Source organism: Meleagris gallopavo, chromosome 2 (assembly GCF_905368555.1).
Source record: "Meleagris gallopavo chromosome 2, MGAL_WU_HG_1.1, whole genome shotgun sequence".
NCBI lineage: Eukaryota > Metazoa > Chordata > Aves > Galliformes > Phasianidae > Meleagris > Meleagris gallopavo.
In genome coordinates, this window is record NC_139405.1 from 65274012 (window position 1) to 65297304 (window position 23293).

The following is a 23293-nucleotide window of genomic DNA, read 5'->3' on the forward strand; positions in this document are numbered from 1 at the left end:
TAGAGAAAGTTTCTTTCTTAGACTCCTCCATGCACTCCTTAAAAATTAGTTCATTGACAGCAACAGATGGAAGGCCACTGACCTTAGTAGATCTGTCCCTTAAAAGGATGATTATCAAATTGTTACAAAATAAGCTTGAATCTGTCTAATACCTCGCTTATGTTTTATCAGCCTTCCCCCAGGCACCATTGGGGGGAGGTGAAGAGAGAGAAAAAAAAGAGTATTTTCTGAAAAATAAAACATTTTTTGCCTCTTCTGTTATTTTTTTGGTTGCTCTGAATTGTGAATGGAAAAGGAAGGTTTTTGCTCCTATTTCTTCTGGATATAAGATCATACCCATAGATGGTCCTATTGGCTGAGAGTCCTACAGAATGTTTCATATTGTATTTGACAGGGAGAACATTATGATAAATGCTGTAGTATTTAGAATTGTTTACCAATATTTTCTCTTCTTCCCACCAAAAGAAAACCCTTTAAACTGAAGAATCAAATTATGTCAACTAATTAGGTTTGGATATGAACATTAATTTAAGACTTTGTAGGTGAAGATGAGAAGTGGTAATTCTGTATTCATTCTCTTATCCCTCCTGATGTTAGTGCAGCTAGAAAACAGTGATTATGCATGTTTCAAAATAACAGACTGATAAAATTAACCTATTGTGTTTATGTTGTTATAGTTCTTTAATGTTGAAAGGCGTTGAGCCACAAAGTACCTGTGAATTGGAGGTGGATGCAGTAGCTGCTGACATTTTAAATCAACTGGATATTGAAGGTGAAGTATGGAAACTTTCCACATAAATACTTTAGAATAGCAATTGTATTGTTTTCTTTTTGTAAGATTGAGCTCAGTTAAGCCACAATCCAGATTTCAGTGTTAATAATCTATTAATTTCTACATTTCTAAGTGAGAAGATAAATAAATAAACAAATTGAATAAACTCTGGAGAAAAGCATATTTTGAGAACAGTTTATATTTCTGAGTAGTAAGAAAAAAAAGACTATTGCTAATGGATTACAGAAGGCTTCAGATCTACATGTAAAAAGCCTACATCAAGTATATGTGTGTATGTATTCATGCATATAAGCATACACATACAAACTTGGTGAGAAGACCGGTTAAAAATCTAGAAAACAAATAGGAATTGTATGCCGTAGCTTTTACCTAACACTGAGTCCTTCAGTAAGGCAAGCATTGCAGTAAAAAATAATGAAGGGTTAGAATGACAAGAGTTGAAGATGTGTTTTAGTAAATTTTATAGTTTTTTGTTTGATTGTTTGTTTGTTTTTTATTATGGGGAAAGAATGTTTTATGTCATGCTGACAGACTTCCCTTCACTTTTAGCCCAGATTGGTAGAAACCCTGGTTTGCAAGCTATATGGGAAGATGAAAAGCAGAGACGGAGAGAGAAATGTGAATCTTCTCAGATTAAGACACCAGATTCTCAAGGTAAAAACAAACAAAAAAACAAAAATTGTGCAGCTATTTTTCAAAATCTTTGGGAATGGGAAACAAGCAGAAGGTAGAAATGAAATGGGTGTATCAAATTTCAGGACTTCTTAGATGTACTCTTTCACATTTCTAAGCTTACTGATTTACCAATACATGTATTCCATATGAAAAGTAAGATACAAAACATTGCATTCCATTTGCTGCAGAATGTGCTAGGCTGAATGAATGATAATGACAGTTAAGATTTCATACTATGTGACAAAAATATTTAAATGTTTAAATACTAGCAAAATTAAATCTCTTATCCTGAAGTTTCCTATGATATTTATGCATAAGACCAGTTCCTTTGAATTAAAGCTAAGATGATGTTAAATGAAAATTATATAGGATAGAGAAATCCCTTATTTGTATGTAAAATTCATTACACAGGAAAGACTGTGCTCTGCAGATTAATTGCATATTGAATAAGCCTATTCTCTGTAGAACCTAGGCCTGTTTCTTTTAAAATATGAATGATATTTGGCAAGCAAGTCAGAAGATTGCAAGAAGGAAAGAGGTGTGTTCTGGGCTTAGGCAAACTGCTTTCTTACTGTGGTTTTTTTTTTCCTCTGTAATGCTATTCAGGCTGCATAAACCAGGATTTTCAAAATTGTTCACTGATTAAATAGTCTTTTCTTGAATGCTCACTTTGATGTAATTGCAACATGATTTTAAATGCCATTGATACTTAGAAATGAAAATGAGATCAGTAGGAGTGTGTGGAGTATTTTAAAGTGTTTCAATACACTTGAAAAATCAGCCCTCAAATTTGGCACTTAGTGGACACTTCCACTTTGAGCCATCTCCTAATAGAATTAGTAATTTGCTCTCCGTGTTGATAGGTCCAAGTAGAAGTGAATAACAAATATATTTTTTTTAATTTAAAGACCGTGGATTTGTGCCAGCAACAGAGAGTGAAAAGTATTTTCAGAAGAGACTCAAAGAAATCCTCAAGCAAAATGATTTCTCTGTGTAAGTATTTGGTCATTTGCCATAAACAATAATATTTTGAGCAGACCTTAAATATGCATTTAAAAATTGGTTTTCAATTAACTAGAACATTGTCAGGATCAGTGGACTACAGTAATGGATCAGAGGAGTTCTCTGCTGAGCTAACACTACATTCTGAGGTACTTTCTCCAGAAACCTTTCAGTGTACGCCAGCGAATATGGTAGAAGTGCATGAAGATAAAAAGGTGAACAAAGGTGAGTATTTTTAATAGCTTATAATTGCTTAAGTGTAAATCTCTGTTGTGCTTCGGTTACACTTACTATTAGCAGAACTAAGCCAAGTAAGATCTGATTGTCTCTTTTAAAAAAATGAAGGCTAGTTTTTGCCTTTATTGCCTTATTTGTTAGAGTAAGCCTTTTTAGAATTGCTGTAACAAGTAACAGAAACATACTTGAAAGTAAAATCCATTTAAACTGCTTTTCTTTCATAATGTATTGATGTCTGTGACTCTTTGAAGTTTTATCCTTCTCTTTTTGATCTTCTGTTAAAGAATCCAATAGGATGCATACAGATAAAGAAGAGGAAGCACTTATTAATGAAGAAGCAATTTTAAACATTGTGGAGAATAGTCAGAGCTTTCATCGTTTGTCTCAAAAACTGAGTCAGACTACAGTTTTTTGTAAGTATGACCAGAATGGCTTTTCTTTTTAGCAGTTTTATTTTTCCACAGTCTGTTGTGTTAACACTACTGATCACAAAAGAAAGTTAGTTACCTCAGAGATTTTTCAAGCAAATTGCAACTTCACCTCTTCCACTGCAAAAACACCTTATTTTCCAATAATTTCACCAGGACAGTGTATTTGTAGAAGTTACATCTTTTACTGGTTCAGTAACCCGACCTCTTGACAGGTGAGCTTAGTGCAGTCTCCTGTGGGATGTTACTCTTCCTTATGCTTTTGGGTAGTAGGACAAAAACCATTAGACTAAACAGGATTTTGACTGTCTGTCAGTGCTATTCTATCAGTTCCCAGCTCTTCCGAGAAAATGCTTGTGAGCTACTTTTAGAAGTTCAGCTATCTAGATATACTATAGGCTGATAATGACAAACTGCAAGAAGAAATATTTCACAAAATGCATGGATACAAAAGAATGGTTGAAGGCAAAGAAGCAAAAGAATAAAACATTAAAAAGATGGAGAGAGACTGGGACAGCAAACAAATGTGGGTGGCATGAGGAAAAAACAATAAAATAACTTGCCAAATTGAATGGAAAGTTACTTCAGGTAGAAATAGTTCAAGTAGAGGAAGGTCTGTAGAGGAGACAAAAAACATATACTTTATATAAGATACATAAAGTAGTATAAGCATAAGAAGAAGTGGTGTTAGTATACACTGAAGCTGGTGCTACAAAGTGTGGAAGGGAAAAATATTGAAAAACCCTTTGCCTCCAATACTTCTGATACATGCATAGTGTGAATATATTAGGGGAGAGTGAGACTGAATTTGAGGAGGTATGGGAGGGTGGAGGAAGAGAGAAGTGCTTCCACTAAATCTACTACATTTAGAACAGGAGGGCATAAATAAAAATAATTTCAGAAAAAGATTGTTAGTATTGTAGAAAAGCGGCTTGCAAAAGAAGAATAAAACTGAAAAAAGAAGCATGGAAAGAGCTTTGTTTCTCTAGCCTACCTTGCTTTGAATAGTAGCAAATTAGTAGATTTTTAGATGGTTAGGATTTTGTTTTACAAGCAGATTATAAGCAGTGGTTAACAAATAGCACAAAATACAGACTTCATCTGTGTGGGCTCTTTCTGCAGTGGACAGTGCTGATGAGGCCATGATTGATGTGTTGGCTGGTTTGGAGAGTGATGGATATCAGATGGAGCATCACAAAGCACTCTCTCACCATCGTTCTCTTGGGAGCTGTCGAAATTCTCAAAACAGCGATGATGAAGAAAATGAGCCACAGTGCGAGAAAGAAGAAATGGAACTTAGCTTGATAATGTCCCAAAGATGGGACAGTAGCATAGAAGAGCCCGGGCCAAAAAGAAGGTATAGACATGTGATTTTCTTTATTTAATCTTTCCTCTTTCATCCTCATATTTAGGTGTGCTAAAGTGGATTGTAGAGGAGTCTCTTTTAACAGCACTGGAAAAATCAGCTGGTGCTGCAGCTTGTTAGTTTTATATGTGGATGTAGATGAAATGTTTGTTTAGACCTAAGCTTCTAATTTAGTGTTTGAGGAAAAATTGTGTAATGCCTTTTTTCCTACAAGTCTGGATATGAAAATTGTAATAGTAAACTCTTTTTAAAGTAATACCTATGCATATAGCACAAAATAATCTTGGATACTGCATGTACAACTTTCATTGAAGCGAATGTTTAAGAAATATTCTTGTGAAGACTGACACACAAGCCTGAGAAAAGCACCCATTAGTTTCCATGCTCAAAGCTTAGATTAAAACATGAATGTTTCTCTCTTTGCTGGACTGCTAAAGGTTGCAGACTTAATATTTTTAAGGTTAAGATTATTGAATTCTTCTCAGGTTGTAATGACTTTTTGTACAGTCTGCACTGATGGATTTTGCAAGAAGCTCTATCCAGTTTTTCTTCACTCTTGCTTTTTGGGCAGACCTTCTGGTATTTATAACTCTATTTGAAAGATGAGGGACTTAACATATAACATTTTGATTTTTTTTTAATATCAGAAATTATAATTATACTATGATTCAGAGAGCAAGAGAGGCTGTAATGGAATCAGAAGTTAGATCATTAGTTTCCTAGTTCTAGAGATACTTCATTTCTAACGCAACTTGTCTTTGACCTTTTGATTTTATTTTTAAATTTTTCCTGTCACAGTAGTCAGGAAAGTTGGACTTTCCATCTAAGATGCTTAACATTGATCTTTGTAGCAAGATTTGTAAAACTAGTCTACATAGTCTACAGTCTACATCTTGCAGCATTTATTAGCTTGGGTGCAGCTTTGTATGGGCATAACTGTACAATTTCTGAAGTCAAGTAGGATCCTGAATGAATTAACTGCTTTTATGCAATAAAGAATCCAACTTAAATCTCATCAGACTTGATGAGCTGGCTCATGATGAGTAACTTGGTCATGTATGCCTACACTGTCATCTCAAACAGAAAGCACTGTGGAGTACATAACAGGTGTTATCCCATGGAGATCTGTGCAGGTCCACTTGTGATCCTTTCAGAATTTGGACTGACTTCAGAAGAGAGCATGGGTAGTTCTGTCCCCTGCACGATTCTGATCATGCACAGGGAGCCAGCTGGAGTTTCATGATGGATGTGATCCAACTCTGTTCATGGTTCCTTCTATTTGTACTGCTTTCTAATGCGTACATTCTATCACTTTTCTGTTATTGAGAATCCAGCAATCTTACATTATATCAAATAATATACTGAGATAATAGATTACGCAAAAAATGTCAGGGTGTAGCAGTACACTAGTGACTGAATTAGACAGCTTGGGTTTGATTACTACTGGGAGAAAAAACGTCCGGTGAAGCATGAACTGGTTCTTAAAGAGCCATATGGCAGTATCATGCTGAGTCAGACAAAATTTCCTGGAATCCAAATGCTAGGCTGGAATGCCAAATGATTCGAGTTGTTCTTTGCAGAAGTCATCTCAAGCCCAATTTGGTTTACTGGTGTTGACAAAGATTTGCTTTGTGCACAGAATCATAGCATAATCAAAGGTGGAAGAAACATCTAAATGTTGCCTTGATCAAAACAGTTTTGACTACATCAGTTGCCTAAGATGAGTTAAGGTGCTAGACAAGTTAGGAGTATTTCTAAGAACAGAGATTGCATAGTCTTTATGGACAACATGTTCTGGTATTTTGAACATCCTCCTCATCAAGAATGCTTCCCTTGTACATTACATTTCCCGAGGCAACCCTCTATCCTTTTCCCCCTTTCATGCCACTACGGACATCTGAATCTGATTTCTTCTTTTTATCTGCCCATTGAGTATTTTGTGAGTGCAACAAGATCATAGTTTTTTCTCAAGGCTGAGCAAATCCTGTTTCCATACCCCTCCTCCTCCTTTACATGTAAGTTGCTCAAGAAGTAATGCCTTCTATTTATTTCCATGGAAACTACAACGGCTTCAAAGAGCACAACAAGACTATTTGATAGAGAAATTCTCAGTTACAAAACACTAATTTTTAACATAGTCACTTCCATTAGCTATGAATTTTTGCTAGTGATGAACAAGAACCTGCATGCCACACTCATAAAAATATACACCAGCAGAGGTGACTTGCCATTTCACAGCTCCTATGACAGTGAGATTGTTGAAACACACCACCCACTGCCTCATGTATGTAGTCATATCCACTGCTTGGTCTCCATAAATGCTCAGCAAACATTGATGAGTGTCAGTAGGTGCAAATTATCCGTATGGAGTAATTCAGTTCCGCACTTTTGCTTCATACATGCTTCCATGTCAGATGCCATTCTGTCAGACTGCCCCTTTGCTGCCATCTGTCAAACAGGAACATACCATCACCATCTGCCTCTGATGTTGTGGGACAACATAATAAAATAGTAGACCTTACTTTTTGCACTTGATTATCACCTGCTCCTGCCCCAGAGCACCTTGGTGACCCTCAGCTGGATTTGCTCCAGTGTCTACCCTAAGCCTAAAACTGAGCACATTTCTCCAGATGCAGCCACACAGCTACTAATACTGTCAACAGTCTTGCAGTCACAGTCCAGGGTGCAGCTAATCACCTTTGCTACAGAGGTATGCTGCACAGTCAGGTTCACCTTTGTCTCCCATGGCAGTCCCCAATGGTTTTCCTAACAGCTAAACTAAAAACATATTATGTAGTTGGTTTAGTCCCCAAATTTCAAGCAATTAAATTAAATTTCAGTGAAATTGGAACATATTTTAGAGGGCAATATTAATGGTAGCTGGACAGTTGGACTTGATCTAAGAGGTCTTTTCCAACCTTATTGATTCTACGAAAATTAAGCAACTAACACCCTTCTCTAACTTCTTAAAATAGTAATACCTGCTGTTCTTCCCTATTCTTCCCTGTAGATGTTAGATATTTGACTACTTTTCTTGCTTGCTAAAGTAATAATGATACTCTGAATTTCCTAGTAAGAAATATAACGCATTTTTTATTTCACTTTGCTCACCCAAGTTACACAGCCTTTTAGCCTCATAAAGCTAAAGGTATTTACTATTTTCTATTGGTATTTTCTGCATTAGTTGATTCCTTCATTTTCTGTAGGTCAGTTGGCAAAAATATGCATCGAAGTTCAACAGAAGAGGATTCGTCTTCAGAGGAAGAAATGGAGTGGAGTGGTAGCAATATGCTCCTAACTAATCTCTCTATACCTCAGCTAGATGGGACTGCAGATGAAAATGGTGGTAAGTAAACAGAAAAACAGCTTTGGAGTTGAATTGCTACCTGAATTTATCTTCAGATCAATTTGCTAAATCTTGGATATACGGAATGTCTTTGATTCTTGTCTCAGCTGGCAGGAATTATTTTCAATGGATTTCTGAAGCAGGCCTTTAACATCTTCCTTAAAAGTCAACAATATTTTAATCTCAACACCCACAGTGGATTACCAGGACCTTTATTTCTTATTGTATCAATGATTTAAAAAAGAATATAATTTCATTAGTTCTGTGGATAAATTCTTTGTTGCAAGGGGTATTTTTCTGTTATGATTTGTTATGCAAATATGGTGCTGAAATTAAAGATTCTGTAGGACCATTTATCCTGCTATGATTTTGTTGTAAACAGTAGATTGTGTGAATTTAGATGGTTAACTTTGTTTTGCAAATATACACCACCCATGCTAAAATATGTAGAGCCTTTGAGGCTATGTCTCATTCTGCAGGTTGCTTGTTCACATTCTGGGATAACATGTCTTAAAATTATGCAGTAGTAGACTGCTGCAGAAAAAACTGCCTTTCAAAAATCTATAAAAATAAATTAATCTTTAGAGATATATTTTGCTATCTCTCTAACCCTCTGTCTTTGTTCAAAATAACCATGGTTAATAGAATGCACGTTTTGAGGTTTGGCAAATACGTAAATGTTGTTACTTGTTCCATTAGACAAGCTGCATAATTTCACATTTATAAAATTCAGAGCAAAAAATGAAAAATGTACAGAACCCATTGTGAAGGAAGAAGAAATATGTCTGTATCCTGAATTTTTGCAGTATTAAGTTCATTTTTTTTCTTGGTCTAATCAACAGTAATTGCTGTCCTTTGATTAAAAGACATTGTATTAGTCATGCTTGAATACCTTTAAAATTTTAAATTGTGATTAGCATTATTTTTGTACAGAAATTTTTTCTTAATCCATAGTAAAAACGGAATAGTGTAAAAATCTTGTTGGTGCTCATATATATACTTATTATATATACCTAATTTCCTATTGCTGCATTTGCTCTTAGGGTAAGGAATGTAATCTATTACTAGTTATGTATTAGTTAGTATCTCTTGTAGCTATTTGACAAAGTAACAAGCATCATATATCAGTATATAAAATACATATGTCTTAATATGTATACATATGTCTTAATATTAATATAAACAATTCCATATTGAAGAAAATGAGCTATATGATCTTATTACATTGACATTCAGAACCATTCTTTCACGATTGCTGTTTTGAGTGTAGGTTTTTTTTATCCTTTGCTTTTGTAGGTATAAATGGTAAGGTTAATACATTACTTGAGGTACTACTCATATGACTTCTTGCAAAATACAGAATTGTAATTTCCTTATTTGCAGTACATTGTAACTTCCTGTAAAAAGGGATGCTTCTGGCTAATAAGACTGTATCCTGTATAACTGTTTAAACTGTAGAATATTTCAAATATCTTGAATACTCTCATGGAGAAAAAGAAAGTCCACTTAAAATAGGTATATTTGTTCTCATTTAATCAAACATAAAATAACTTCTGCTGCGTACCCTTCTTAATACAGGAGATATTCAAAACAGATCTCAGTCTAGGTCATCTGAATTTAAAAAAAAAAAAATGTTATCCACACATGAATCTCAGTGTCCATAACATCTTACTGATTTATAAATATTTTTGCAATTTTCTTATCTGAATAATCAGGTATCTTCCAAATGTTCACTTGACATTTCACTGAACTCCCATTTTCTTCATCTTCCATTATCACCTTCGTTCTTTGTATGAGTGCCTCCTCCTACACCCAAAGAATCACAGGCTGCATCTCCCAGATATGTTTCACAGCTCAGTGACTCTGTGTTTGCCTTAGAAAATGTTATTAGAAACAGATTGAGACTTTCTTTTATTTTTTTCACCCAGCTACAAATAAGTTGTGAAGGTGAAGGCACTATGAATCTTGGATAATTTTCAAATTGGTTTAGACTTAAAAGATGAATGCTTAAAGGATATCCCACATAGTACAACAGTTTGCAACACGTATTTTCAAGTCATACAGCACATTTCATAACTTATGTTCCCCTTCAACATTTCAGCCTGAGGTTTGGGCACATGAACAAACTGCTGTGTGCCCTCAGCTCTGTAGTATCTGCCTCTGAAGTGGAATAAACTCCTTGAAGTTGCTTAGTGCTCACTGTGGTTAAGAGAAGCACACCATTAATGCAAAGTAGTTGTTAATATGTTACTTACTAGGTGTCTGCACACCCTTATCCTGCAGTAAATGTGGTGAAAGTACCAATGAAAGAGAGAAATAGTCCTATTTATCACACCACGAGTCTTCACAGGACAAGTACCGCAGCTGGTTGTAGATCTTTGTGGAAATACTAATCCATGAGTATGAACTGATGATCTAACTAAATGGGGCAAGCTCCTCATATAGACACCTGAATGGGTGTTGGGTTGCTCTGCTTTAAAAGTACAGCAAACTGTCTTACACTTATTGCACAGGATGGTTGATACAAAGCTGTTGCTGTGTTGTAAGATCATACTTCACCTTTTTGTGGAATTACTTTTCTATTTGGAGAAAATCATCTTAAGTATGTTACTTTCTTTTTCAGAACCAGGAAGCATTCATACTTCTCAGGGACAAAGCAGGATACAAGCTTTTTTAAAAGTTAATGTCTTTGTATTGAGCTTTCTGAAAATGATTTCAGAAGCCTTCTTTAAGCAAATCATTGTGAAATCTTTGGGAAATGTATTCAAGCCCATAATTTATAAGTAACTGACAGGATATCTTGAGACACAAATGTATTAATGATGTGATTTTGATAAAGCAACTCATGTATTTGGGGCCTGTAGTTGTCATGATCATAAATGGAATGTGAGTTAGTATTGTTTTGATTTCTGTTATGGGAGGGCTTTCATGAAAATGTCATTACAATAATTAATAGCATAGTTATTCTTTTTTTACAGGAAAACTAGAGTAAAATTGCTTGTCTTCCATTTCAGACAATCCTTTGAATAATGAAAGTTCTCGAACTCACTCCTCCGTCATTGCAACAAGCAAAATGTCTGTAAAGACCTCAATCTTTCACAAAGATGCTGCTACACTAGAACCCCCATCTTCTGCTAAAATTACTTTTCAGTGTAAACACACAAGTGCCCTTTCTAACCACGTTTTGAATAACGAAGATTTAGTAGAAGAACTCTCGCAACCAAACACAGAAACAAGACCGGAACTTTCAGTTCATTCTCTTACAAAAGAAAGCACTTACACAGCAAAGTACCCAACGTCATTCAGCAATAGTACCCATGCAGAAAACTCACATAAAGAGAGTAACAAGAAAGATACTCTTCCAGTTCCTTCATGTGAAAATAATATTTTTGAGTATGAAGATGATATTTCATCAGTGAGCAGACAGATACCTAGCAGGAAGTATACTAGCATTAGAAAGACTGAGAAAGATGTCTCTTTTATGCATGTGGGCCGCCACATTGGTGACAGCATATTGAATAAAAACTCTTTTAACTTTTCTGATTTGAGCCACTCTGGCCACTCCAAAGGTAAAATATCCTCTGAACTAAATGAAAAAGCCAGCAGCGCAAGTATAAATAGTTTTTTTCCAGCAACAGTTACAGAAAATTGTGAATTGGTGTCTTGTTCAGGAGGCAGTCGAACTGTTGTACATTCACTTGAAAATAACACTGATGAAGGTGGCCTTAATAAGCTTAAAATTAGGTATGAAGAATTTCAGGAGCATAAAACAGAAAAGCCAAGTCTCAGTCAACAAGCAGCACATTATATGTTCTTTCCTAGTGTTGTTCTTTCAAACTGTCTTAGCCGACCACAAAAGTTAGCACCTGTGACATATAAATTACAGCAAGGCAACAAACAGTCCAGGTTGAAGCTGAATAAAAAGAAATACAGTTTTATCAATCATCAGGAGCCTGCAACTGTAAGTGATGTTGTATCAGTGAAGGAAAGCTGCTATACACAAGGTAATGCTTGTAGTAATATTCCTGATAAGGATAGTGCTTTACCTAGTGACTTAGTCCAAGTTCCTTTTGAGGCTTTTGAAAACAAAATGCCTACAAGTACTGCTCATTGTACTGACTGCCAAATTGGAGATGGATCTCTTGAAACTGAGCAGTCATTTGGATTATGTGGGAATAAATACACACTTCGAACTAAACGAAAGGTAAATTATGAAACTGAAGACAGTGAATCAAGCTTTGTCGCACACAACTCAAAAATTAATCTACCTCAACCAATAGAAAGTGTTGAAAGTTTGGATGGGTCTCAGAAGTCTCGAAAACGTAGAAGACTTTCTAAAAAACTGCCACCTGTTATTATTAAATATATTATCATCAATAGATTTAGAGGGAGAAAAAATATGCTTGTTAAACTAGGGAAAGTAGATTCTAGTGAGGAAAGAGTGGTACTCACAGAAGAAAAGATGAATTTATATAGAAAGCTTGCACCTTTAAAAGACTTTTGGCCAAAAGTTCCTGACTCTCCTGCAACCAAATATCCTATTTATCCACTAACGCCAAAGAAAAGTCACAAAAGAAAAGCAAAACATAAGTCAACCAAGAAAAAAGCTGGAAAACTGCAAAGAACAGGTAGTAAAAATAATATTAAAAGAACTTTATCTTTCAGGAAAAGGACTCACACAATTCTTTCTCCTCCTTCACCATCCTATAATGCTGAAGCTGAAGACTGTGATTATAACTATAGTGATGTTATGTCTAAATTAGGTTTTCTTTCTGAGAGAAGCACAAGCCCAGTAAACACATCACCACCTCGCTGCTGGTCTCCTACTGATCCAAAAGCAGAAGAAATTTTGACCAACCTGGACAGAGAAGCTTTACATAGTAGGGGTAATATGTACCACAACAGGACCGTTAATTCTAATGTAGGAAAAAATAGTCGAGCAAAAACTCAGGTTAAGAAATGTAAAAAGAAATTTGCTAGCCCTACTGTATCTACCAAGAAAAAGAAAAAGATGAATCAGAGTGATAATGCAGCAGAGGATGGAAAGAAGAAACCTAGAACAAAACAAAGACAGAGAACAACAGAAAAAATGTCCTCAAGAAAACGCATGGTATTTAAAGATGAAAAAGGAAATAATCACTCTACCACGGAAGTGAAGTTTGTGCTGAAACATCAAGATCTGCCTGAGATGTCTTACAACTCACAGCCGCTTCATCATCGGAGAGATGGTCCTCTTCCTGGCTTTACAGCAGGGTATCTGCCATCAGCACCATTCCCCTCAGCAGCTGATACACAATGTAATTCATCAGACCGTTTTCATTCATTGATGGAACTTGATAAACCTTTAGATGCACAGTGTTTGCCTGCTCCACGAGAAAACCCTCATTCATCTTTCACATCAACTCCTGTGGCATCCGGAAGAGAAGGACTGAAAGTGAGCTCTCAAAGACCCAGGACTCAAAGTACTGTATTTAGAATGAAGGAATCTGCTCTCATTAAAAACATATTTGACTCATCTAATCACTCAACTCAGGTAACACAGAATGTGTGCATCTCTAAAGATAAGACCTTTGTAAAAGCAGAAGAGATAAAAAATTTGCAAAACAGATATTTACCATCAGCTGGGAAATCAGGTGAAGCTCGCGAGTCTTCGGACTCAACAAAGATGGATCAGTTGCATTCCACTGGCTATTTGCAATGTAAAGATAGTAATCAACAGCAGATTTTTTGTATACCAGAGGCATCCAAGCATTCTGATCCTTCTTCTTCTGTTCTTAAGTCAGCTGAGGAAAGTCCAGGGCCTCTTCAGTTGCCTAAAAACTGTTTCATAACCTCTTTGAAGAGTCCAGTAAAACAACTAAATTGGGATCAAAAACAGAAAGGATTTCTTTTGGAAATGTCACATTTTAAACCTGAACCAGTAAAACAGAAGTCTATGTCAGAAACAACCACGCAACCAAAACCCATTTCCCAGTATAAGAACAGGACTATAGTGGCCCCATCAGCATTCAGTGAAGGACAGTCTGGCCTGGCTGTTTTGAAAGAGTTGCTCCAGAAGAGGCAACAGAAAGCTCAGAATGCAAATGTTACACAAGAACCAGTACCAGTTAAAACACAGCTGAGCAGAGGTACCCCGTGCCCTCTTGAACAGAACAAAGCAATCAAAAGGTCACGGTCAGCCACACCTAGAAAACCACGTGCTCCCAGGAATACAAAACCTAAAGAAAAAACACCAAAACTTTCAAAAATGGAGTCTTTAAGCCAACAAGTCACTAGTCGTGTTGATCATTCTGTGTCTGATGATAGCCCTATATTTTTTTCTGACCCTGGTTTTGAAAGCTGTTACTCCCTTGAAGACAGCTTATCTCCAGACCACAATTACAACTTTGATATTAATACTATAGGGCAAACTGGATTTTGCAGTTTTTACTCTGCAAGCCAGTTTGTCCCAGCAGATCAAAATTTGCCCCAAAAATTTCTGAGTGATGCAGTTCAAGATCTTGGTTCTGTACAAACAACAGAAAATGACTTTCTATGTCGTAATGACCAAAAAACTGATGAAGAAAAACAGCATTCTTCAAGCACAAGTAAGTGGATAAGACCTGGTTCTCTGAGCCCTGAGCTTTTTGAGAAAACCTCCCTGGATAGTAATGAGAACCACTGTCATAGCCAACGGAGGAAAAACGTTCATCCTTCAACTTCTAGGTCTAACTCTATTGATACCTCTTGTACACAAGAGACAGAGATCTGCCTAAATGAAAAATTTAAATTGACTAGAAATACAGTAAACAAAGAGAGATTTCTTAACCTTCCTCAGCCAACCAGCTCAGACTGGATTCAAAGCCACATTAGAAAAGAAACCACTTTTGAACCCTGTCAACCACTTGATTCAGTTAATACCTCTTTTACATCTGTACTGTCTTCTCCTGATGGTGAACTCATAGATGCAGCCTCTGTGGATTTAGACTTATATGTTTCAAGAAACAACGAAGCATTAACTCCAACTCCAGATAGTTCGCCAAGATCCACCAGTTCTCCCTCACAGTCAAAAAATGGAAGTTTTACACCTCGTACTGCTCACATTCTTAAGCCGCTTATGTCCCCACCCAGTCGTGAAGAAATCATGGCAACTTTACTGGATCATGATCTCACAGAAACAGTTTATCAGGAACCATTTTGCAGTAATCCTTCTGATGCTCCAGAAAAGCCAAGGTACTGTCTTAAAGGCATTTCTATCTACATGTGCTTGTAATTATATTAAGTTTAATTTATTCCTGTAAACAATTTTTTGCTGTTATGTGACACAGCTGCATGAAAGATTTCATCTGTTACATGTACATTTGAAGTTGAAAATTACTATACTTCCTCTGCAAACACCCTTCTTCATTCATGATGCTTTCTTTTTTTATTGCTTGATATTAGTGAAAGTATGCCTGCTTGCTTTGTAAAAGATGGATACTGCCCACAGGAATTGTATTGTGAGAAGACTAGTTAGCTGAACTCTGCTAGTGTATAGTCTCAAAAACTGCCTGCGCAGTGTAGTTTAGAGCAAAGCAATGATTCAAACTATTTTCTTTTCAGGGAGATTGGAGGACGGCTTCTTACTGTAGAAACTAGGCTTCCAAATGACCTGCTTGAGTTTGAGGGAGACTTTTCATTAGAAGGGCTACGTCTCTGGAAGACTGCATTTTCAGCAATGACTGAAGGTCCTAGACCAGGGTCACCTCCTCGTTATGGTCACTCTGCTGCTAATAAAAGAGAAGGTAATAGCCATAAAACTAGCAAAGACAAAAAAATTGTTATAATGCCATGCAAGTGTGCTCCAAGCCAGCAACAAGTTCAGATATGGCTTCATGCCAAAGAAGAGTATGAACATTTCAAGAAATTGCCTAAGAATCATTCTGCTGAGCTGGAAAAGGCAGCTGAGAATTTCGGCTCCACAGTGTTGTCTGGAGAGAAATCTATAGAAGTAGCAAAAGCAGCTAAAGATTTAAATTTGTCAAGCCTGGAAGGTGGAAGACCTATAGTGCCTACAAAGGACTCTCCTGCCTCTGTGGCAGATCCTACAAAAGCACAAACCAAGGAAACCTATGACAAGTCTGTAAGTGCTGTAGGAGCTTCTATAAATATTAAAAGTGACATAGATGCGAATGAAACTACATCTGAAAGCAAGACACTTACCACTTCAGCTCTAGAATGTGATAAGGAAGAGGAGGAAGAAGATTATTATGTCAGTTACAGTTCACCAGATTCTCCAGTGCTTCCACCTTGGCAACAAGTAGCATCTCCAGATCCCAAGCAGTCCAATTTAGAAGATGCAGAGTGGAAAAGTCAGGATGTTATTTTGTCTTCTGTTGAAGAAAATAAAGTAGCGCCTGTTGGAAGCACACAAAGTTCTCCATCCACCCAAGAGGACGTTAAGATAACCTTTGACACATCTCCACTTCTACTTAGTGTAGATCCTGGGAACTCTGAATCCATTTGCTTACATAGTACACCCATCACACAGAGAAAAAATCAAGATGGAATCCGTGAAGTTCTTGGGTTTACTCCTTTATCAACAGGTAAATCCATTAAGTGATCTTAATGATACACAAAAAGCGTTCCTGAATATGATATAATTCTTTTGACATGTTGAGAAAATTCCTTCACCCTCACAAAATTATATTTAAAGCACTTTTGAAAAGGAAGAGGTCTGCACATTATTGTTTAAGTGACTAATTATGACAGAAGTTGAAAAGCAGAACAACTTTGTGCTTCCTGACATTGTCTGAACTCTGAAGTGCTAGTTAAAAACTTAAAGGCGTGTAACTTATTTGGAGAACTTCAAAATTTTGTTGGTTATGTTGCCATTAATAAATTTTATTCCAAACATAGTGCAGTGTAAATAACTTTGCAGTACTCAAGATAATGATGTAAGATTTGGTAAATGATTGGCCTTGTATTGTGCATTTCTAAATGTCCACAGATATTAAATTGTAATCATTCTGCCTTGGATTGGAGAGAGAATAATGTTAATTTTGTTTATATATAAATATCTTTCAACGATGTTAAAACAAACACCTCTGATTGTTTGCAGCATATTGCTTAATATTTGGACAATATTACTGAGGCTAAACAGTTTTTCACTCCTGTATGTTTTTAGAACCAAAAGCCCAGAAACTGTGTCGTAAGAGAGGAATTAATCCTGATGGTCTTCGAAGAGTACTTCTAACCACACAGATGAAGGTAAATAAAGATTTTATGTACAGGTTTATTTTTGTTATGCTACGCTTACATTTCCATTTTCTTTCTCACTAATAATCTTTCTCTTAAGCAGATAGCTCTAACACATGTTTTCTTTTGGAACTTTGTTTTTAAAATTTATTCTATGTTGGTTTTATTTTTTTCTTATGCTATTAAGAGCTGAAAAATATATTTAAAATGGTAGAGTGGGATTCCTGCAGAGTCAGTATCCACTCAAAATTAGGAAGAACTCAGTTTAACTTGCAGGAAAAAAAAAAAAAAACAACTTGGATTTTGACAGTGTGTTATCTGTTTTAGGGTAGTGAAACACTAATGAAACAATAGGAGACCATCTAAGAATGTTGTGTTGCTGTTTAGGTTCAGCCTTGGGTATATATAAAAATGTATTTATTTATGTGTCTTCATGTGTATATGTTGGTTTTCAGACAATGTCTTAGGCATTTTCTGAAAACATGAATGATCTGCAAATGGCACTAATATGCTGAGAGAGTAGAAAGGAAACTGAATTTGATCACTCGTTTTCTGTAAAGAGTATTTCTGCTCCCTTATTGGAAACAGAGCAATTGAATAGGTGCATCATGGATCTGACTCAATAATCTTCTTTGTTCTTAACATACTGGTATTCACCCAGTTCAAGTGGGTAAGTGTATCCTTGATTTAGCACCTTTACAAAGTGGTAAGCGATGCAGAGTATTGTGATGAATTGTTGGTCAAGAGCAAACAGAGACTTGTTAGTTTCCCTGTCTTCACCCTTCTAAGAGAGCCAATATGATATATATATATATATATATATTTTTTTTTTTTTTAAGGCATTTTAAATTGGCTTTTGCTTTACTATGAGGTTTCCTTAAAATTATTCCAGGATAGTAAAAGCTTACCTTTAGTAATTGTACTGTAGCATTTACACTTTTATTGGTAAATGTTCATTTAGTTTTGGCAACACTGTATTAATTTTCTTATCTCTAGTTTTTTCATTATTTGTATGTGAGTGTTGGTTTTTTTGTTACTGTTCAATAGAATCAGTTTGCTGCCCTTGGTGCTCCAAAGAGAGAGACTTCTCAGATTGAAGGACCATCTTTAAATAACACTTATGGTTTTAAAGTCAGTGTGCAAAACCTGCAAGAAGCAAAATCTTTACATGAGGTAACCTACTGTTATATGTGATTTTATAAAGTGATAGTTTATCAAACTAGTTTCATAGTGGCAATATTTAAAAACCTTTCCTCCTTGGTCCCTGCCTGAGTTAAGATCAGTCAGTGTGTGCTGTGTGCAGCTGTAATTGCTCTACTACTTTAGTTGGATTTTCAGTTGTCTTTATTTGATACAATTGGACTAAATTTCACAATATTTTGTGGAGAAGATGGTAAAACTTCCTTTAAACAAACATCAAGGGAAGAATCAGGAGGGGGAAATAGTAGGGTTTTGTATAAAAATATTACTGGAAAAACTAGTTGATGGTAACTTTCACGGATCATTTCCTTATGAAAGGAGGCTTCAGACTGAATGTTAGTGAGACCCTCTCTGAATCCCTACATGGTGAGTTCTGAATCTATTGGCCGATTTCTTCTGCATTTGTTAGGGTGGTAGGTATCTCAAAGAGTGTATTTCATGTGTGTCAGTGGTTGGTCTGAGAAAAGAGAATAAAATTAGTGCTGGAGAAGGGGATGCAATGTGAATACAGTACTACTACATTTGGCTGCTGGCTGGCTGGCACGTGTTTCCTTCCTATTAGTCACCACTCTCATTGCTTGGAGTTAGCTATAACCAGCTTACAGACAAGCTCAGGAATAGTTTTATGTGCTAAGTAGATAACATGAGAGAAACAAGAAGAAACTAATGATATTACAGGAAATGGAGATACAGCTTGATAGTGCAGTTCTGTTTCACTGACGGATGAACAAATCTAGAGCCCTCAGGGCAGCATGCTTAGTCAGGTATGTTTGTAATTTTTCCTTTGTAATCCCTCAAATTCACTCATTAGTCTAGTTTATTGGCTATATTAAGCAAGACAACACAGAAACAAGATAGTATTAGTATTAAGTACTGTTGTGAGTGTTTCATAATACGAACTATTTTACACAAAGGTAAAGCAAGACATTGTGGAATTTCATTAATGCAAGTGAAGGGAAAAATAAGTATTCTTCATGCCTCCTTGTAAGAGACTTAGTCTTCATGCCTGTTTGCAAATCTTGGGCAAGGGAGGAAAAGGAAAATAAAGACTAACAGTGGTGCTGAGTTTGGAAACTGAATTCAGCTCAATATACAAAACTGTTTGAAAATACTGAAAGAATTTAATAATTGCTGATGTTGATTTCTGCTTATTGTATTTGCTTTTGAGAGAAGAAGACAGTACTCAGAAACATATATTGAATTTTAATAATTGAATATAAAAGTGCTTTAAGCGGTTAATTTACTTGTAAGTTTTTTTTTTAGCAAAAAAATGAGATCCAGAGATGCCTGATTAATTGCTTCTAATTATTTTAGAATATGACCTCTTAGTTAGAGTGACCACGTAAATGTCTACAGTTAGCTCATTTGCGTTAATAATTTTTTATTTTATTTTATTTTATTTTGAAGAAAGGTCCAAAACATACTAATTTGTTGTATTTATTTGTTGGTAGGTCCAACACCTTACCCTCATCAGTATGGAGTTACATGCTCGAACCAGACGAGATTTGGAACCAGACCCAGAGTTTGATCCGATCTGTGCTTTATTCTATTGCATCTCATCAGACACAGCACTTCCAAATACTGATAAAAAAGAAATCACTGGCGCTATAGTGATTGATAGTGACAGGACACTCTCCAGCCAAGGTTCTTATTTCTTTTTTTGTTTTTTTTTAACATACTTTACAAAAATACTTATTTCATAATAATCAAACAGTAGCAAGCAAAATATAATAGAGTGTCTATATTGCTGTTTAGCTCATTTAATTTTGTCTTGTTGACTGTTGGATGAATGGCCATATTAAACGTAGAGTTTTCCTGCTTATATCTTCTGAAGAACCATTGCATGGGCTGTAAATCAGAAATAATATAAACATGTTCAAAATATCTCTGTCTGCATGGTTGTGGACAAGCTCCTGCAGTGTTCTGAAAGTATAAAGAGGAAAACCTGCCTTTAGTTTCCTACTCAAGTTGCTGGATAGCTACAAGTAGAAAATGTTAAAAGCAAGACAGTATGTTTTATATTTTACTTAAGGGTTATTTTTGTGGTTTTATCTGATCCTTTCAGGATCTAAACAGGGGCCCTTATTCTATTGTACCTTTTTGGCTTTGTTTAGACCAGTGATACTCAACCTGTGGCTCTAGAGCCGGATGTGGCTCTTCATGGCCCTACAGGCGGCTCTCGCAATGTAGGCGTCTGATCGGCGCTCCACTCTATCAGGCAGCGCGGGGAGCACTGAGCAAATGGACCAGCAGTGTGGGAGTCGCTGAAGTTTCCCCTCCCATAGGGGGAAAGAAAAGGAGCTGCTGGGATCCCCCCACAGGTAAGAGTAGAGATCACCTCCCACCCAGCAGCCGTGGGACAGAATGGGGAAAAACTCGCCCTTTTGCCCCTTCCGCCCCTCCACCCCACTTCTTCCTAGCAGCCAGAAGGGGTTGAAGATAGAATGCTGCTGGGAGAGAGGATGCTGATGTGTCATGTCGTGATGTATCAATATGTGATGATGATGAGGCAGCATCCTCACACATTGAAGTGTCATGATTTAAAAAAAAAAAAAAAAAAAAAAAAATCACACTGTTGATACTTGATGTTTATGGTGCTCTACAACTCCATTTAGTAAAGAAAGAAGTGGCTCTCCAGCTGTTAAAGGTTGAGTACCACTGGTTTAGGCTAGTAAAAAATATTTAAAAGTCCTTTCTTTTAGGGTTTCTTTGACACTATAAAGAGTATTAAACCACAAAATACTGTCTAAAATTAAAAAGTCTTGACAAAAGCCTACCAAAAATAAATTCAGCAATAAGGCAACAGCTCCTTCTTTTACCAGTTTATTTTTCAAAGTATTATGGATGTTTTATCATGTTATGCTAAGTCCGTACTATTCTCAGTGAAGTTTATTCTGGTATGTATGCTTGTTACTATCTTTAGGAAAATTATCTCCATTAACTTACTAAGTGAGATTTGTCACAGTATAGAAAACTATGGCTCCCTTAGGTGCGTGCCTCTCTGCGAAATTATCAAGAAAAGGCTTTCTGTTAAGATATCCAGTAATATTTTGAGGGAAGGTTCTGATCTGTTTTTATTAGTGAAGTGAAATGAAATGATGTTTAAATGTTAATGTGACATTTCTTGCTTTAAGTGGTGTGAGCTGTCAGTATTTTCTTGGATAGAACTTCTTGAGTGGAGTGACTCAATATTGATACAGTTTTTTTCCTTTTTTGTATTATTATTGCTTTGCAAATTACAGTACTCATTTTAACATTTATTTCTGAAAATGTACTTTTTTAATTATCAGGATCTTGAGAATGTGTCAAAGCCAAATGCTTTTTAAAAACTCCAGATTGTTGCCTTAATCAGATATTACAATCGGTCGTATAGAGAAAATGAAAATACAGTGTATGTGTTGCATATTATTCTTTATCAGCTCCTGCATGCGTAAGAATTTAGCTGTTATACACACATTATCAGTGCAGACACTCTTAATTTGCACTGTGAGCGGAGTTGCTGGTGGTTTTTCCATTTCTATTAGTGACTTAGCAGTGTTTTTAAGAAGTATACTTTCAAGAAGTTTATAAAGCAAAACTGTAATGTTACATAGCATTTTAATTCTTCAAAGCATTTTGCAAAGCACTACACTAAGCTGGCAATTAAAATACATACTATATGATACATATTGTGTGAGCTGTCACATACTGCTTTAATGTTTCCTACTCAAAAATAATTCTCCAGTAGTTGAACTCTTGTATATGTAAAATGGTGACATTTCTCTTTTGAATCAAGTTCAATTATATGGAAGAATTTGTGTGAGATTATTACTGTAATATAATTTTACCAAGTGAAAAGAACAAACTTTTCCACCCAAGAGGGACAGAATAAGTGTGTGGAATTAATTATGTTAAAGGTAAAAAGAGAATGTATTATTTTTTTTCTGTTTAATGTTTTGTTCTATAGTTCATTCTGTATTCTGTTGACTGAAGTGATGGAATACCTTCTAAAATGTAATGATCTGTTTTACTTATTTTCTAGGGAGCAGAGACCAAGCACCCTTGCTCACAAGATCGGGAATTACAGGACTAGAAGTCAGTTACGCTACTGATGAAAGAACTCTTTTCCAGGAAGTAGTGAATATTGTAAAAAGGTAGCATATCTGTACGTTCTGCTTTTATTTTTCAGGCTTGGTACGGCAGATATAGTTCCTTCAGCCCTTGCCAGTCTCTCAAATACTGATTATTGTCGTTGTTGTTTCCCTCAAAGGCTTATTTCTAGAGTGGACAAGCATGGTGGTCTTTTGAATAAAAATACTTTTTCTGCTTTTCCCTTTCTCTGACAGCAAGCACATTCAGATCCTCTTAAGCAGCTGAATTACAGTCTTGAAACTGATCAGCCATATCGGTAATCATCTTTAACAAACAACCTTTCCTGTGTTAATCTCAGCGTTCATTACATATCTCTGTGTCAAACTCTCAGTAGATATTAATAGTTCTGAGAGCTTTAGAAAACCCTTAGGAAGAATTTTTTTAGGGTCTTTGAGGCAAGGCAGAAAAAAAAACTACATGATACTGAAACATACTGTGGACAAATCACAGTAACTAGCAGTTGAAAAGTAAGTGCCTTCATTAGTTTTGTCTTCTCTGAATGAAAATCCCCTGCTCGATCAGACTTGGAAAACTGCTGATTTTCCCTCTCTCCACCAAGGCTGGGAGGCCTATTATGCCTCCCAGCAAGTGGAACTGCAAGCATTTCCTCTACTGACAGAGGTATAAAGCCATAAAATTACAAGGAAAGACAAACAGATTTAAACTGTGAGTCACCCTGCTGGAATACAGACTCAAGAAAAAACATGTGTAGTAGGCAGAGTACATTTGCCATTCTTTCTCTCTCCAACCAGAAAACCTCTGATGAGAAAGACATTGACCAACCCCGTGAAGCCAGAATACAAAAAGAGTTGCTGAATGCAACCAACACAGGGTGGGTCCTGACAGAGCAGCAGATCCTTGTTCAGAGAAGACAAAATTCAGGTAAGGAAAATTTTATT

General features: G+C 36.0%; 1 protein-coding gene across 1 annotated transcript in view; it reads left to right on the top strand.

The window, feature by feature from the left end:
• The window catches only part of REV3L (REV3 like, DNA directed polymerase zeta catalytic subunit), a 114587-nt gene that overhangs the window by 62284 nt on the left and 29010 nt on the right, over nucleotides 1-23293 (top strand). Inside the window, exons 6-18 of the mRNA XM_085217468.1 lie at nucleotides 678-772; nucleotides 1343-1447; nucleotides 2377-2461; nucleotides 2547-2695; nucleotides 2992-3120; nucleotides 4258-4492; nucleotides 7708-7847; nucleotides 10862-15059; nucleotides 15429-16411; nucleotides 16993-17075; nucleotides 18111-18236; nucleotides 19715-19907; nucleotides 22285-22396. Coding sequence (XP_085073594.1) covers nucleotides 678-772; nucleotides 1343-1447; nucleotides 2377-2461; nucleotides 2547-2695; nucleotides 2992-3120; nucleotides 4258-4492; nucleotides 7708-7847; nucleotides 10862-15059; nucleotides 15429-16411; nucleotides 16993-17075; nucleotides 18111-18236; nucleotides 19715-19907; nucleotides 22285-22396 — 6633 coding nt within the window. The remainder of the gene's footprint in view (nucleotides 1-677; nucleotides 773-1342; nucleotides 1448-2376; nucleotides 2462-2546; nucleotides 2696-2991; nucleotides 3121-4257; nucleotides 4493-7707; nucleotides 7848-10861; nucleotides 15060-15428; nucleotides 16412-16992; nucleotides 17076-18110; nucleotides 18237-19714; nucleotides 19908-22284; nucleotides 22397-23293) is intronic.